This window comes from Indicator indicator, chromosome 13, assembly GCF_027791375.1.
Source record: "Indicator indicator isolate 239-I01 chromosome 13, UM_Iind_1.1, whole genome shotgun sequence".
NCBI classification, from domain to species: domain Eukaryota; kingdom Metazoa; phylum Chordata; class Aves; order Piciformes; family Indicatoridae; genus Indicator; species Indicator indicator.
The window spans coordinates 18,270,202-18,287,449 of NC_072022.1; the positions used below are offsets into that span (position 1 = coordinate 18,270,202).

A 17,248-nucleotide genomic window follows, 5' to 3' on the forward strand; every position below is an offset into this window, starting at 1 on the left:
GACATAATTGGCTTATACTTCTGATAAATCAAAAGCACATTGTGATGAGTGTGTGTAGTGTATAGTGTGTGCAAGCTCACATCTCTGTGTGATTGCTCATAAGTTGTGAATTGGAAGCATCATTACTGAATAAATTTATGCAACAGCAAAATACAATTTCATAAGAAAAAAAACTATTGAACTGGAAGGAAATGGAGACAAGTAAGGGCCTAAGAGAAAACGATAAAGATAACAAATCCATGTCCCAAGGGTACAATGTCACACCTACACTCTTAGCTGCAGTACACCTGAAGTTGTATTGCTTGTGTTGTGATGAATGCTGGGTCTGCTCTCACACCTTCTAGGGCAGTGGAGCTACTTCTGCTGGTGATGCAGATCCTATTAAAGTCAAAGAGAAGCTACCCATGACTTCAATGCTGCTCAGGTTCTCAGAATAACTTGGGAGAAGGAACTAGCTCAACTTGCAACTTCTTCCTTCATGTACTTCTTAAGAGGAAGGAATCAAATGCAGAAATACAGTTAGGACCACGTTCAGACCTCCTTGTACAGACAGATAACTTAGATGCTGTGACCAATTATTTCTGTCAGCTCCAGAAACAGCAAGTGGTCTTACTCACTTGCTGTCCTCCTGATAAGTCCTGTCTAAATTAGGTGCCTGTCATGGGCAGTCTGAACATGGCCTCTTGAACGGCCCTCTTGTTCCAAGGCCTTCCAGTTCTACTTTATTTTCTTTTCTTTCTTTTTTTTTTTTCTTTCTTTTTTTTTAATTTTTCAAACAAAGATTCAGACCCTAGGCTGGAAAGAAATCATGCAAAGCTTGTGCAATATGCCCCAGCAAGCATCCTGGGGAGGGTCACAGTTGATACTCAGAGATCAGTGCTGGCCTTGGCAGTCAGAGCCTGGATCCGAGCAGAGTTGCAGGTCTTGCAAAGGATGTGCCCATCCAGAGGATAACAGCCCTGATTGTCCCCTTCAGAGAGAAGGCCACCACAGTCCTAGAAAAGATGCAAACAGAAAAAGCAAAGTAAATAAGAAAAACAAGATTAAGGAAATAATCTATTAGTCAAAGAAACTCCCTCCTCACTCTCCACCTTGTAACAGGATCCAGCCTGAGTCAGCGTAAATCATGAAGCTGAGGTACTTGATGTCATTTGCAATTAAGCCATTTCCTGATAAGAGACAATGCTGCAGAGAAGATGGGTTCCCAAGCTCTCTGCTGAATTTAATCCAATTGAAAATAAAAGGAGATTATTCTCTTCACATTTCCGAGGAAGGAAAGGTCTTTAGCAATGGAGAAAACATAAAACTTAAGCACATATTTATTAATGCAAAAAAAGGATAAAAAGAAGCATCACTTGGAAGAGAATTTGGTACCAATATCTGACTATGGGTAATCTCCTTTGGAAGAGTGAATACCACAAAGCTATAGCATCCATTCCAGGGGTAGCAGCTAAGTAAGCTCCCTGCCTCTCTCCTCTTACCAGAAGTGTCACCTGCACTTGTACTGCAACTGGCCCAAAAGGTTGTAACTAAAATGAGGATGTCACTGAGATGGGTACATGGGAACCTCAGTCAAAGGCCCAAAACCTGCTCCAGAGACCTCAGCCTCTAAGTATGTAAGGCTAAGTATATCTGCTAGGAAAGTTGGGCATTTTCTGTCACTTGACCTGAGACTGTGGATGGAGCTGCAGCAAGGGGATTAGGGCTTGCTTAAAGGCCATGCCTCTCCATCACAAATCTGTTTGGCAAATACACCTGGCAAACAAGTGGGGAAAGACAACTATAGTTGTTCCTTTCAACACAGCTGAGGCACATGAAGATCAAGGCCAGGTGACCATCTCTGTCCTCTCCACTGCATTTACTTCAGACACTCCTGTGTAAAGCCTAAGGATCTCAGCAGCCAGCAGGACAAAACATGCTGCACAACGAATTAGGCTCTGCAAAATTTACTGTAGGAGTGTCCCAAAGTCTTCCAAAAACTGGGCCTAAGTAATGGGCTGATATGTATCCTGGAAACCAAGGTCAGATTGAGAAGAGAACCAGGTGCCTCAAGTTTCAGCCTTAGACCTTTAAGCTTTAGTTGATCCTTCTTTCCAGTTAAAGTTAATAGAATCTGCAACTGTGATAAGAAATACATTTGGTCTCATTTCCTTACCCTACCATCTGGCTGATGCATTATCCAACAAGTTAACACTTGCATTGTAGAATTCTTGAAGGTTCTCTAACACAGTTGTTCCTGCATGTTAATTGCTCTAAGGTGATTTTTCTTCTCTTTCTTCGGATTCTTACCATCAAAATTATATGAAGTGCATAACGAAACTGAACAGCAAAGTAGCACAAGAAACATGGCACAAACCAAAAATGACCATGTTTATGTGTCCATTAAAATTCAGAGCCATATGTTGAGTTTCCTGTACAATCTTGCTCAAATTCTAATGTGCATCAGCTTTCATTTTAAGAACATAAACATGACCAACATTTGTGTCCAAGCTATCATTTACGAAGCTCTCAGATATTAAGCCCCAGTTACCTGAGTCATATTCTCTTGCTTTCCTAATGAACCTGTTATAAATAAAGGATCTGATTTTCTTCTTGTTTGTGCTAATATAAATGAGGAACCTCATGAGGTTCAACAAGACCAAGTGCAGGGTCCTGCACCTGGGTTGAGGCAATCCCAAGCACAAATACAGGCTGAGCAGTGACTGGCTAGGAAACAGCCCTGAGGAGAGGGACTTAGGGGTGCTGGTGGATGAGAGGAGCTGTCAATGTGCACTTGCAGCCCAGAAAGCCAACCAGATCCTGGGCTGCAACAAGAGAATTGTGGCCAGCAGGTCAAGAGAGGTGACTCTCCCCCTCTACTCAGCTCGGGTGAGACCCCACCTGGAGTACTGCGTCCAGTTCTGGAGCCCTATTACAAGAGGGATATGGACATGCTGAAAGGTGTTCAGAGAAGGGCCACCAGGATGATCAGAGGGCTGGAGCACCTCTCCTATGAGGAGAGACTGAGAGAGTTGGGGCTGTTCAGTCTGGAGAAGAGAAGGCTCCGAGGTGACCTTCTTGTGGCCCTCCAGTATCTGAAGGGGGCCTACAAGAAAGCTGGGGAGGGACTTTTTAGGATATCAAGTAGTGACAGGAATGGAATAAAGCTGGAAGTGGGGAGATTCAGGCTGGAAGTGAGGAAGAAGTTCTTCACCATGAGAGTGGTGAGAGCCTGGAATGGGTTGTCCAGGGAGGTGGTTGAGGTCCCATTCCTGGAGGTGTTTGCAGCCAGGCTGGATGAGGCTCTGGCCAGCCTGATCTAGTGTGAGGTGTCCCTGCCCACGGCAGAGGGGTTGGAACTGGATTGATCCTTGTGGTCCCTTCCAACCCTGGCTGATTCTATGATTCTAAAAATTCCTTGCATGCTGAAGTCAATGAAGCAATTTAATTGTAGAGCAAGTATCACAGAGGTTGGAAGGGATCTCAAGAGATCATCAGGTCCAAGCCCCCTGCCAGAGCAGGAAGTGTTATAACAGGGTATGCCTGTTGTGTGTATGACATGAGGCAGTGACAAAATGAAGCCAAGCTTTGCTTCCATCCTTCACGTGATTAGCATACCAACCTCACATCGGTAGCACTGCACATGGAAGTCGCGATCCAAGGCAACAATGCGTACAGTCTCCTCTTGTCCTGGGGCTGGCATGATGGGCTCCTTACACACAGAACACCTCGGGGCAAATTTCCTGAAGAAAGCAGAGATGATCCCAGTTATTGCCAAACTCAGAATGAAAGTTTTTTTAACTGCCCCAACAAGCTAGAAATGTGCACATTTGTACGAGCAGGCACAGGCCCGGGTACAGATCACAGCTCACAGCTTTGAACAGCTGCCTCCTTGGAGAGACAGGAAGGAGCACTTAGGTATTAAAATGCAATTTCAGGCTTGCTGGATAAAGAACATTTTGCAAACTGTTAGGAGAGGACTTCAAGAATATCTGACAGGCAGCAAAGCATGTTCTGCCTGTCCTAATTAGCAGCTAATGTGCCTGTTGATTGACCCATGATCATGACATATAGGCACCGCTCACCCCTCAGGCTAACTCCAATAAATCTTAAGGCTGGAAAGATAACCAGAATCTACTTCAGAAAGCATCTCTTGGAAAAAATATCAAAATATTAAAATTTGGAGATTGGAACAAATCTTGTAAAAAGATCTTAATAGAGGTAGTAAAAAGATTTGCCTTACACTAATTTGTTGAGGTTTATCCCATCCTTTCAAAACTTCTGAGCCATGCTACCCACTTACACATGCTCCTGGCTGTGTTCATTCTTAAACAAGAAGCACCAGAGCTAAAACCAGCTCTCAATTATCCATTAGTGGGCTACCCAGGCTTAGAAAGGAAAATGTTTGGGAGCAGAGACATCGACGCTCCCTTTTCTACACTCAGCCTGTGTCAGAGTTGTATAGTGACAATCACTTACTGAGTGAAGGGAGTGGCTTGGATCAGGGGTCAGCTCAGGGACCAAGAGGAGCACAGACATCTCTTTTTCCCTTTATATTGCCCACCATCTGCCCTTCTGGTGAATTCAAATGTATTCTGTGTTAGCTCTGATTTTGCTTCCTTTGGCTGCCCATGGGAAATGACCAGCTTTGCACCTAGGCAGGTGAAGATGCCTGAGAACCTTTTGCCTTTGGTGAATTATTATTGGCCATTTTGGTTCAAAACTTACAGGTACCAATTACCTGGCTGCAAATACTGCTCACACAAAAAAAGAATTTACTGCTGTGTAATAAGAGCTGAGGTTATGAGCCATGGAGTGACAGAGGGCAATGCTTATGAAAAACATCAGAACATGAGGAGATCAAAAGCCCTTCTCTTCTGAAATGCCTAGGAAAGATTGACTCTGCCACCCAGACTGTCACATGGACCACCTCAGAATTAACTAGCTTAGAAAAGAAAAAAAAATCCAAACATCAGAACACTCTATCTGTACTAGGAATAAAGAAAAATATTAATTTCACTGGCAGCAGATGAAAGATGTCTGCGTAGCTGTGATCTAGCAAAAAAAGAAGAATTAAACAGTGGCTATAGTGAAGGCTCTGAAAAATAACTTAAATGGATCATGATATGACCAGAGCTGGACTTGCAGCTAATTATATGCTGCTCCATGCCGGCACTTCCTTGTGCTCTTTAGCTCAAATGTGGCGTTGAAAAAGACTTCAGCATTCCTCTGTCCAGGCCACTGGGTGTAACTCATTATGAGCCAAATATTAACTCCCAGAATGGAGAGATCTTGTGTGGACCTCACGGGATGTAGATGTTGGGACAGAATCATAGAATGGTCTGGGTTGGAAAGGACCTCCAAAGGTTATCTAGTCCCTCTGCAGTAAGTAGGAGCATCCTCATCTAGATCAGGGGGTAGCTAAGCTAGAGTGTGAGCATCAGGAACAGTTCTGGCATCAAGAGGATGTACAATATGTGGATCACTTGACCTCCATACTAGGAGGACATGTCATACCTAATCAATTAAAACTGGGCTGGTCAAAGTGCTACTAAACACATAGTTGGCCAGAGACATTACAAGTGTCACATTATGTCTTGTGCTATTCCTGTCATCTTTCCCTCAATCTTTCACTCAAAGATTCCGTGTCCTTTTCTTGAACTGACAGCCTCCTACTTCCCACTTGCAGAGCCCTGAGGTCTACATGCAGTCACTGCTGAAAGACTTCAACATAGTACATCAGCTCTTGCTTCCAACATTTCTCCTTCAAGGCATGTGAGCCCTTGGCCTGTGAGGCTTAAAGAAAGAGCAGGCTCCAAATGTGGTGCCTGAGTGATGTGTAAGCCTGTGCTCAGGACCAAATTTTACCTTACAGAACCGCTGGCACAGAAAAGCAAGACCACACAGCAGCTGCCAATTAACCCAGCCTAGCTGAGCTACAGGGAACATCCTCATATTGGATTTTAACATGCCAGTTGATTGAGACTGCTTCCCTTTCTGTCAAGTCAGACTGCTTCTTTGAGCTTTCAGGCCCACACACTGATGTCATGAGGCTCTAATTAAGTCTACCCCCTTAGAAATTAAGAGATAAATGGTTGAGATGCAAACTCCCATTTGTCAGTATTGATTTCCCTTTTTAATTGAGGGGTGTAATGTGTCTGTCTTTTCCATACAGGGGAAACATTTGTGCTCTGATTATATCTACCTGTCTTCCCTAGATTAGTTGTGATGATGGGGGTGGCTGCATAGCAGTGACAGAAACTACTTTCAACTCTACCTTTCAACTTACTTTAAATAGCAGTTTCACTATAAATTATTACCAGGGCTGTATTTTTAGCAGCTATAAGAAGCTAATTAGCAACCAGAAACAAAAGGAGGTGCAAGCAACCTGTGGCCACCTAAATCCCTCTAGCTGGTAAGTAAACACCTGCAGAGTGCAACAGTACAGGACCTCTCTTAATTGCTCAGTGGAAGGAGGAGTGAGACACTGATGAGGAGAAACATGCACATATTGAGTGCTGGGGAAGGCAGGGGAAGGCAGAGTGTTTAAAACAGAGGAACACAGAGGCTATCCATAATTTCAGGTCTAAGCAAAACAGAGATCAAACAGCATCATCCCCACACCAATTAATCCTGCAAGCCATGGTGTGCTTGCCCGGAGCAAAGCTCTGCCTACCATTTAGGAGCCTTGGGAGGAAATGGTAGAGGGCTCAGATCTTTCTGGACACTCAAGATGGTAAAGGAAAATTTGTAGAGACAGAAGAGAAATACAATAAGCAAAGGCACTGTCAGCAGCTTAGGCCATACTTATGGAAATCCTCGATGCAGTGGATGTTCCCACCAGCATCCACAGTGAAGGGGATCCCATCCAGGCTGCGATGGCACATCACACAGGTGAAGCAGTGGGGGTGGTAAGCCTTCCCCGTGGCTCGCAGGATCCTTTCCATGATGGGCTTTGCGCAGACGCTGCACTGCTCCAGCGTGTTCTGCAAACAAAATGTACACAGCAAATGTGAGCACCATCTCAGGAGGACACTTGCAGAGGTCAGCTGGGTTGGAGGCTCCTTGGAAGCTCTAGGTACTTTCTTTTGATTTCTTTGAGACAAGTGTAGTACAGTCAACAAAGAGTATGTTAACAGTGCAGGGTCTCAGTCAAGCCTTTCGTATAGTGTGAGAGCACAAACTAGACCTTTCAGCACCTCTGACAAATGATCAGAGATGGCTCATCTGGTGGGTGTATCTGATGAGTATCTGTACATCTGGTGATCCGTATCTTGCAGCTTCTATAGCCAAGAGCATGTGAAGGACATTTGCAGCCTGCACTCCTAGGTTTTTGCCTCCATGCTTTGCTGATTAGAGCCAAGCTCCACAGCATGCAGTGCAAAGCTGAAGAACAAACTCCTGGGGCTACACAAAGACCCCCTAACTGCTCTGCTAATACAGCTCCCATAAAGGATTTTTATCTGCCTTGTAAGCATATCTTGATCTTCCTCTCCCACCATGGAGACTACTGATGAGTCTGGAGGGAGACAAAACAGCGTCTGCAATGAAAGCAGGGACAGGAGTTCAGGATGACTTAACTGCTCATTTATCCCTGGGCCACGATGCTTGAGATAACAACTGCAAAATGCTACCTCTAAGGCTATGATTATTGCAGCATGGGTTTTACATACTGGCTTGCTCCTGGAGCACTGGAGCCAAAAAATCCCCACCTTTCAAGTGGGGTCCGTTAAGTGACTCATCTCCCTTCAATCCTCACTCACTCTTGCAGTTAATTATAGGAACACCAAGATAATTTTGCTTCAGATGGCTGTCTGTGAGCTACACCAGCACTTCTGACATCAGCTGTGAAACTTACTCTTTCAAACCAAGCACTTTAAAGACATAAGCCACAACTGCAGGGTGCAACTCACATAGATACAAACAAGAAATCTGTGGTGATGGCTTTGGGTCATTTCACTGGACTTTAGGAAAGCAAATTTCATCTGTTACTCTTGCTTGATGCATCTAGAGTTATCAAATAATGTTATCAACCACTGCTTGAATCATGAATGAGGTGGAATGTCTATGATTACAATATTGATTACGATTAAATTAGACAAAACTAAGGAGGGAGAAAAAAAGGAGAGGGGAAAAAAAAAACCCTAATGGGACAGAACTATAAAGAGCTGCTGGAAGGCAGATCATGTTGACAAACACAGAAGGCTAAAGTTCTTTTGCTTCCTCATGCAATAAAATTCCCAGAGAAAGTAGTGCTTTGACTGACCACATTGTTATTGCTTCTTTGAGCCAATATTCTCAGGGGCAAGATCCAGCCCTTACATGTGCAGCCAAAAGTACTGTCAGGAGATAAAATCACCCAGGAGTTCGGAGGGGTTACTTCTAGAGTCACATATTTGCTATCAGATACTACTCTCTGGGCTGCAAATCACTGGTAAGAGAGAAACATAGAAATACACAGCTTCGTATCTGAGGATCAAAAGGATAGGTTTTGAAAGGTTTATATAAAAAAATCCTGAGTTTCAACCCGTAAGAGAACTGCCTCACATTTGTAAAGAGAGCATAGCCAGACTAGTGCCTTGTAATAATGGGCAGGAAAGAATTATTGCTGGCCTTGCTGTCTGGTTGCTGTCACCATCATCATCATTATACAAGGAGCTGGTATGCCAGAAAAAGCAAGGCAAATAATCTTCTCCTTGGAGAAATAACCTGGCAAATTTACCATTCTGCTTTGCATAAGCAGATCACATCACCTCAGTCTGTAGCCATGCTCTTCTCTGTATTGCCAAGGAAGGAAGGCAGCACAGCAGCAGATACCAAAGGAAGATTTTGCCACTTGTAAGGCATTTGCTATGACACCTAGAGAATATGCACAGGTATGAAGCGTTTGCCTCACCAAGTTGCTGCTTGCTTCATTTCCAACAGGTGCCAACAACAGAGGCCAAATTATGAGAACAAGGCAAGCAAAACAGAAAATTCCTTAAGATACGCTTCCAGCCTCCAGCAGTTTCAGCTTATGGACTTCCTGAGCCAGTACTTGGCTTCTCCACACTTAGCATCAAGTGGATGTTTCTCCCATGAATTTGCCTGATCACTTTTTGATTTCTGATAAACATTGAGCACCCACCAGGGCTTGCCTACCCAATGGGAGCTGATCTGCTGAGCAGTTCCACTGGGCTGCTACAGCAGCTGACATAACAGCACTTCAGACAGCAACCCAGAGCACAGCTTACTTAGTGCTGTGAACAGGGCAGAAACTGCAGCTGCAATGCACACTGCAAAGGGATTTATCAGCAAACAGCATGGCCTGGAAATGCTCACACCAAGGCTCTAAGGTAGCTCCTAGTCAAATGGTTTAGACACACAAGTGATGGTTACAATCATCTTCTCTGCCATCTCGTGTTAATGCTGACTTTGGTGGGAGCTTTGCAGTGACCAGAACAGCAGGTAATCATGCATCTGGATTATGCTTTCACAAAACACACATCCTGTGCTCCCAAATCTCAGCTCAGGCACGCTGCTTGACATTTTTGCAGCTAAGTAAGACAAGCATTTAAAATTAACCAGCTCCTGATTAAGCCTTCTATATAACCTGAAAATCAGACCTGAGAAATTTATTCTTTTCATCCTTCCAAGTCTGTACCAGTGAGGAAAAACAAAGTCATTCGTTTCAGACTCCAGCTCACTCCCTGTCTGGGAGTATATTTGCTTAAGCTTCTTTCCTTACTGGAACCCTGGCTCAGACCCTTCTCTTCAAGGTGTTACCAGAAGATGCCAAAGGGAAAGCTTCCTTGATTCACACCCATTTGACATCAGGTTGCTGAAAGGCAGGATTTGCCCTGTGGAGCTAACAGGGTTTTCTTTGATTCTCTAATCAGGTTATCCCACATGCCTAAGTGCTGCCCCAGCAGCTAACACCCTGCACAAAGGTATTTCTGCACATTATGGGAGTAGCATCCCTGTAGGATTATAAATTTGGCTTTTTGATTTTGCTTTCTTTCATAGTTTAGCTATCTCTACTAGCACCTTCTGGAGCTTTCAGACCTTTAGAAAGCCAAACAAGATGAAGGAAAAAACTTAACAGACTTTATTTTTTTTTTCCAAGCTGCCATTGCCAGCCCTCTCTGTAATCAACAGGTAGGGCTGAGTACATCTAATGAGCTCCAAGGAGGGCTGAAGCAAGGTGGAGAGAAGAAAGGGAAGAACAAGCTAGGAAACATTAGACCTGGGGCTGTGGTCAAATTCATGTCATAAGAATATGAACCACAAATGCAGCATAGGCTAAGAGGACAGTTTACCATCCTTTTCCCACATTCTTGGCTAACAGGCAGGGAGTGCCCTTCTTTTTTAGAAACACTTGTGCCTCTAAATTCAACTAATTTTTATGGTTTGAAAAGGATGAGGAAAGAGCTACCCATTTCTAAGTGGAAGGTTGACCCAATGTTAAAGGCTGAATCTAGGTCCACATCTCTTGAGAGCACAACTGCTTATCCATGGCAAAAAGAAAGAACCTCACCTAGGGAGAATAATGCACCCTAACACTAAGAAAAATAACCCCCAAGCAAAGAGACAGAAAAAAAAAGAAAAACAAGCAAAGAACTGAAATGACCAAGACATCAAGTATCAGCTTGCAAGTGAAAGCTAAGAGACTTAAGTGTGTACAGCACAATCAGCAGCAAAGTGGGAACAAGCTGCTGGGGAGCAAGTATCTTAGAGCAAGTGGTGGGGGAATTTGTTTGAGGACTTCGCTTTAGCAATACTTGGCCCTTCAGAAACCACAGAAGGCCAAAGGGAGCTACTCTGCAGATGTCCAGTTAAAACATGGGGCACAAAGTGCAAATCCAAACTGCTGGATTAAGCTTCTGGGGTGCAAGAGCTATTAAAGACTGGAAGTGGGAAGTGTTTGAATTCCCTCCTGAAAACTTCACATCCCAGAGAGAAAGGTGGCAAATGGCTTCAAGGAGAAGAGCTGCAGTGACAGCCTGTGGGCTGCAATTCACCCTGCTTCCCTAATGGTGCAGGTTATAATCCCTCATAACCAAATTTTGAGTGACAGCAGTAACTCACTATATAGTGCAGCACCAGGACCCTCCCACAGTGAGCTAGCTTTGAAGGAAAGCCACATAGAGATTAGTCATTGCTTCTTCTGTAGTGGCAATTCATCCAGAATGAACATAACCAATCTCTCCTGCACCCTGAAGAGCAGAGCAAGGAGAGCTCAGGCATGGGGACATGAGCATGGTATAGCTTATTTTGCTGGGAGAGAGGAGTGAAGCTGCTGGAATAAATTGGCAGCTCATACACAGGTACATGAACGTGCTTTCGGTGAGCACTGCAGAAGAAACACAGTTTTTGGAGTGACTGCACAGAGGAGATGGTATTAGCTGCAGGAATCAAAAGTGACTGTTGTGCTAAAAACAGGCACATGGTCAACTGCTGTAGTTGAACTGTAACTTAGTAAAGTGTGGTAAGTGAATTGCTTTAAAACTTGTGACTCCGTCCTTCATTTCCTCAGACTGTGAGGAGAGCAGAGCAGGAGACATTTTCCCCATTGTGGGATAATTTTTGAGGCTTGAAAATGTTTCCATACTTAAGTAAAGACAGAGCATTTTAATCTCAAGAAGTCTGGTGAATTTATAAACCCCAAATTAGATCAGGTCAATTGAAACACTGCACTTCAAATCATTTCAAATGGTTTCATTTAGGTTTTGGGACTGCAAATGTATAGTTGCATTACAATTTAAATACAAAGCAGACACTGGTGGAGGGGTTAAGTGTAAAGATGTAATTTCAACACTTTTGAAACCTTTTTTTTTTTTGGGCATTACTTCCCGAAAAGGAAAATCCAAGACCTGATTTCCCCCCTTAAAACACCCAGCCATCCCAAATTGCTTTGTCCACAGATGGGTAAATCCTAGCAAACACTACATTTAATTCACTGATGACCAGCATGAAATTCTTTCCTCCACATTTGAGAAGATATTTTGGCCATGTGTGAGTTAATTTTTCTCACTTTGCTTGACTAGCTGGACACATTATTAACGGTGACACTCCCCTTCCTGCTGCTCTCAGAGGGGTAGGTCTAGCAAGGAAGCCTCCTGCAGATGCATCTTGATGTTCAGCCCACATTGCCATAGCTGTCAAGTGTGTTGGGGCAAGAGATGTCACCGCTGACAGCCCAAAATACCTTGGCAAAGCCCTTAATTCAGACACAGTGGTAGGCAGCAAGGGTGCCCTTTAGCTGGTATAGGTTGTTTTCCTGGGAGAGGGGAGGGAAGATGCTGGAGTAGATCGTTTGGCAACCCTGCAACATTACAAGCATGATGTGGGTCTGAGCTGGGCATACAGCTACCAGCTGTACAGTGTAAACTCAGGCTCTGGAGGTTGCTGTATGCTGTGGTTTTCAAATAGTTCTTCCATTCGGCTCAGCTTTTAGTGGCTTTCCCAGCACAGTAGCAATACCATGGTTGGCATGCTTCCCCTCTGCTGGAATTTGCTTTTCTTGTCAGGAAAACTGAATTCAGCTTTGTAGTTTTGGACTCAAAGCAGCTGGAGGTGAATCTGGCAGAAAGTCCTCTAAACATACAGGGCAAAGGAGTCCCCCTTCCCCCTTCCCCCTTGCCTTGTAACTTAAAGACTAGATATATTTTGTGGCTTACATTAGGAGCAAAGATGACAATGACATGTGATTTGAGTCCACAAATGTGCAATAACATAAAGGCCATGATGACAGTGGAACAGGGCTTGAGAAGTACTTCACAAATGACATACAGATGTCAAAATATGCTCTACAGTGAGAGGAGAAAGGAGCTCCATTTGCTCCTTCTTATGTTAGCTGTCTTATCATATGAAGGCTAAGGGGTGGCTTTGCCATTGTCTGAGCATACCAAAGGCTGAAGAGGAAATCTTGAGAAGGCTCCAAGGCTCCTGGATCCAGCAGGCACACCAGCTGGCCATACTACCTGGGCAAAAGGTATCTGTGTTCAGCGGTGAACATAACTACCGTTTGGAACAGCATAGGGAGAGACAGGGTGACTTCTGTTGTTCAGTGCCAGTGTCGACAAGACCCACATCTCTCTCCAGTACCACCAAGTTGAAAGTGATGAAGGAACATCAGGGTTAAACAGTCTGCTCTGCATTAGGCTCAATGTCCAACCACAATCACGCTGACTGCTTCCAACTAAAAATCCACAAGAAGCCTGATGTTGGAAATTACTTTACTTTCTGGAACTCAAAACTACTCATCTTTGGTACATTCCTTGCTCTGACCACACAGAGACCTTTGTCACTTTAAAATGGCAGTCATTACAAATGTAACAAATGAGGGATTTGTCCTCTAAACTGGTGTGCTGGGAGATAAAATGCTGGGATAATACTTCTGGCTTTTCTCCCAAGTAACTGTCAGAGGCAAAGCACTTGCATGCTCTGTGCCTCAGTTGGTCTGTAAACGAAGGGCTGTGGATGTTACCCATTCCAGTGAGAAACTGGATGCTGTTAGCTTTGATAAATGCTTTTGAAGTAGTTTGTGTGCCCAAGTGGTTACTTGATGGAAACAAAGTATTTTTAACAGCAAACCCTCCAGTTTTCTTATGTGTAACCAGTGCACACACCTCAAAAATTAACCACGCCTGACTCTGGAAAACAGAGTACTGGGAAACAGCATCTGAGCTGTTACTTAAGATTGTTCCAATGTGGCTACAGTAACTTGCAAAAAGAAAAATATTTTAATACTGGGGAAATGTTTCTTACTTATGGGTGACCTTAAAAAAGCATGGAGAACAAAAATGTCTATACTTATGACATTTTTTTCAACACCAATAACTATAGTTGCATGCACTACTATGGTAAGCAAATAATTTGAAAGCATCCTCAGCAACTACTGTGTGAAGGACACTGTTATATATCTTGGTAATCAGCCCCTGTTTCTTCAGTCATTTTCATTCTAGTGAAGCTACATTTCCAGATCTTCTCACATATTGTCTACTGCTAGGAGAAAGGAGGAGCTGCACATTCCTAGCACAATTGAACCAGTGCCATGTGCTTGTTGGTGAGCACAGGTCACACTTGCTGTTAGTGCTGTCTACCACATCACACACCAGGTATGTACCAAAGGGTAACCAGGTGAAGTCAGTTGCACTACACCAGGACTGCATCTGGGCCACAAAACATCTGCCTGCTAAACTGGGGCAGGCTGGAGAGATGAGCACCCTTAAAACACAGGAGCTAAGCTTGCCTTCCTAGGGAGGCATGACCTGGTAAGACAGTTTCCATCACCAGTTTCTTCAATCCGTGGAGATCCTGAGCTCACAGCCAGACCTTTGGCCCTCCTTCCAGTCCATTGCATAATACAATGCCTGGCACAAGATGCTGATTTTTCAAGATTTCTGATTAGAAGGAAATCCCTCCAAATCCCTCCCAGAATATCAGAGGTAAACATTTTGTCAAAGACGTGTGGAGCTCAGGTAAACTGGCACAGAGCTATCTCTGAAATCCCTGGACCCCACTGCATGATGGCAGCCATGCCTTGGAAGACTGGCTTCATACAACTGGGGTCACTACCTAGACATAAATCACCCACTAGCTTTGCCCACTGCAGAAAGATGGGTCTGAGGATTTGCTAAGACTCTTTTTTACCACTGGGGTGAACCTTAGTAGCTGTAAAAACTACGATATTCTGTTGGCTTTGCTGCTGAGGGATGAGGAGAATACACTGCAGATTCTGATATCCTGCACACAAACCTGTTATTAACACCCACGGATCAGGTGAGAGCACCTACAAACTGCAATCATAACTCAGGGCTCAGGGGGATAAAACAAAGCAGTTCCTCACCCGCAGGTGCTCTCAGTCTTTGCAGTATGTAAGTAGCACTGTTTGCCTTACGTGTTCTCACCATAAATCCATCTCATCCCTCCAAACTTGATGTCCCTGACCTTGTATGCCGCCATGGGAGTTTTGCCTAAATAAAGACCCAAAGGATCTGTCCTGTTGTGATTACATTCTGTGCAGGCAGCAAAATTATATGCAGCTGGGAGATGTGGCAAACAGTGAGCAGATACACTCTGCTCCTTGTTTAGATACAATTGTGGACAACACAAAGATTTCAGGCTTAATTAGCAACGCCGAGGAAGCTGTTAGAGAGGCATTTCAAACCGCTTGCAGTTTAAACTGATTAGAACTTTGTGAAAACAAAACAATATTGTGTAGAAAAGTGTTAGGCTAAAATTCAAGTCAAACTGAACCACATCAAAAGAAATACAAAGTGACTATCAGCAAGAAATGGGCTTTTTTTTTTTTTTTTTCCTTTTCTTTTCTCTTTTGTTGGAGAATTTAATTTCATAGCCTTTAATAAACCTGATGCTCCAATCCAAGTTTGCCACTCTGGCAGCGAGCTTAACCAAAATAACACTGAAACTCATAGTTGGCAGGCCAAAGAGACTATAAATTGGTCAAATCTGGGCAGAATACAAGACAAAAAATAATCCAAAATTCCATTCAATCTTCTTGTTTTAGAATTTTGATGTAACTGACCATTGACATGGAAATGTTATCTTGACCTTAACTGCTAAAGCTGACTTGCGGAGGAAAAAATTACTGACTCTGTGACATCTCAGCAGTTATTTATAGCTCCCCTCACCCTCCTCTTTCTTGGTATTTTTACATTAGAAATGAATTCTCACCTACCATGCTTTTCCTGAAGGACTGTCTGAGCAATGTAAAAATTTGTGACAAAAAAAACCCCAAACATCAAAAAAATGTAATCTTGTTGATTAACATGGAAATCAAATTTTAATTAGAAACTCTGTCAGTAAACCAGCATCCAACAGAGCTGAGCCTTTTCTGGTTACAGACTGAGCATCACCAGCATTTTAACTACAAGCTGTCTGAGGTTGGCATTTTATGCTTGCTGTACTCTCCAAGAGAGATTTCCCAGAGAAACCAAGGTATTCAGGATTCTGAATATTCCTAAAGGTTGCAAGGAAAAAAAAAGAAAAAAAAAGGGCAGAATCTTTACCCTTGACTCCTTGAGAATGAAATACCTCATCTCTCCAAGCCAGAAGGACAAGTACACAACCCATTTCCCCGTGGCTATTTCAAGTCACAGATAAGGATGTCTCTAAGTTGCTTCTAATAGCTACCAAAGGTTAAATATTTCAGCTGAATATCAGTTTAGCAGCTCCCCCCTTCCACCTAAATTGCTCAGAGAGAATGCAAAGCTTCTCCTGAATCTCTCATACAAGTCACAAGAGAAAGTCATGTTTTCCAGTGGCAGGGGCAGAGCACTGGCAATAAAAAGTGCCTGGCTTCTCTCCTTGGATTCACCAATGACTGAAAGTTTAATTTCATTATTTTCTACCTCTCTGCTTCACAGCAGCTGTGGAGTGGGTTTAAGCAAACTATCAGCAGGCCTGTGAGCCTCTGACAGAAGTCACATCTCTATTAAGAACAACAAAGTTGGCAGCTAGAACTACCAAGAAACAAACAACTCCCCAGATTGAACAGAACCAAGAAACAAGCAAGAAGGTAATGAGATTTTGCACAGAATTTCATGGAGCTTTCGCTGAAACACCTGCATGTAAGATAAGATATTTTCAGGTATACGTGCAAGTTGTGAAATACAGGTCATGGCAACAGTTTGGGGTAAAAATAGCTGCTTTTAATAGATAACATAATCCAGTATAAAGCTTGGAAAGAAACCCCCAAAACTCTCACAGCACTCGAATGCTGCTGCTACCTAAACTGACAGTGAGAATACGATTCTCCCAAATCCCCAATGTGTTTCTTAAAGTGTTGCCAAATGCATTAAAGTCCCTGATGTGAGGAGAACGTGTTGGAGCCCTTAGGGCAGTGGGAGACTTGTCAGTGTCTGGAATACAAGGGCTGAAAATCTTGTGGGTACTCTGAGTTCCTTTCAAAGGGAGGGAAAGGATGGCTTCATAATTTGGAAAGAGACCTTCCTGAGTGAAATGCAAATTTTAAAGACTTTGGAAGAACACTGCTTAGGGACCAGAGGCAATCAGCACTGGCCAATGTGAAGAATAACAGAAAACAGCATTTAGTGAGTCAAAGGCAAGAACTATGCTCCTGTACTCTTTCTTTTCTACACAAGACCAGGGATTTTACTCTTTTCTGAGGGGCCAGGATTTCTTAATAGGCTTAAACTGAGTTATCCCTTGGAGTGACACCCATTATTCTGCCTAGAGTCAGACCCTAACTGGAAATAAATGCAAGCTGATGAGTAAGTCCAGGCCCAAATATCACCTAGCAGGT

The 17,248-nt window shown here is 43.5% G+C and overlaps 1 protein-coding gene across 6 annotated transcripts in view; it reads right to left on the bottom strand.

Moving 5' to 3' along the window:
* Window positions 1-866: 866 nt before the first annotated feature.
* LPP (LIM domain containing preferred translocation partner in lipoma) overlaps window positions 867-17,248 on the bottom strand; it is a 212,868-nt gene continuing 196,486 nt past the window's right edge. For all 6 annotated transcript variants that reach the window (XM_054386024.1, XM_054386028.1, XM_054386027.1 and 3 more), the window contains 3 exons: window positions 6,787-6,965; window positions 3,602-3,722; window positions 867-995 (listed from right to left, as the gene is read on the bottom strand). In XM_054386024.1, coding sequence (XP_054241999.1) covers window positions 867-995; window positions 3,602-3,722; window positions 6,787-6,965 — 429 coding nt within the window. The remainder of the gene's footprint in view (window positions 996-3,601; window positions 3,723-6,786; window positions 6,966-17,248) is intronic.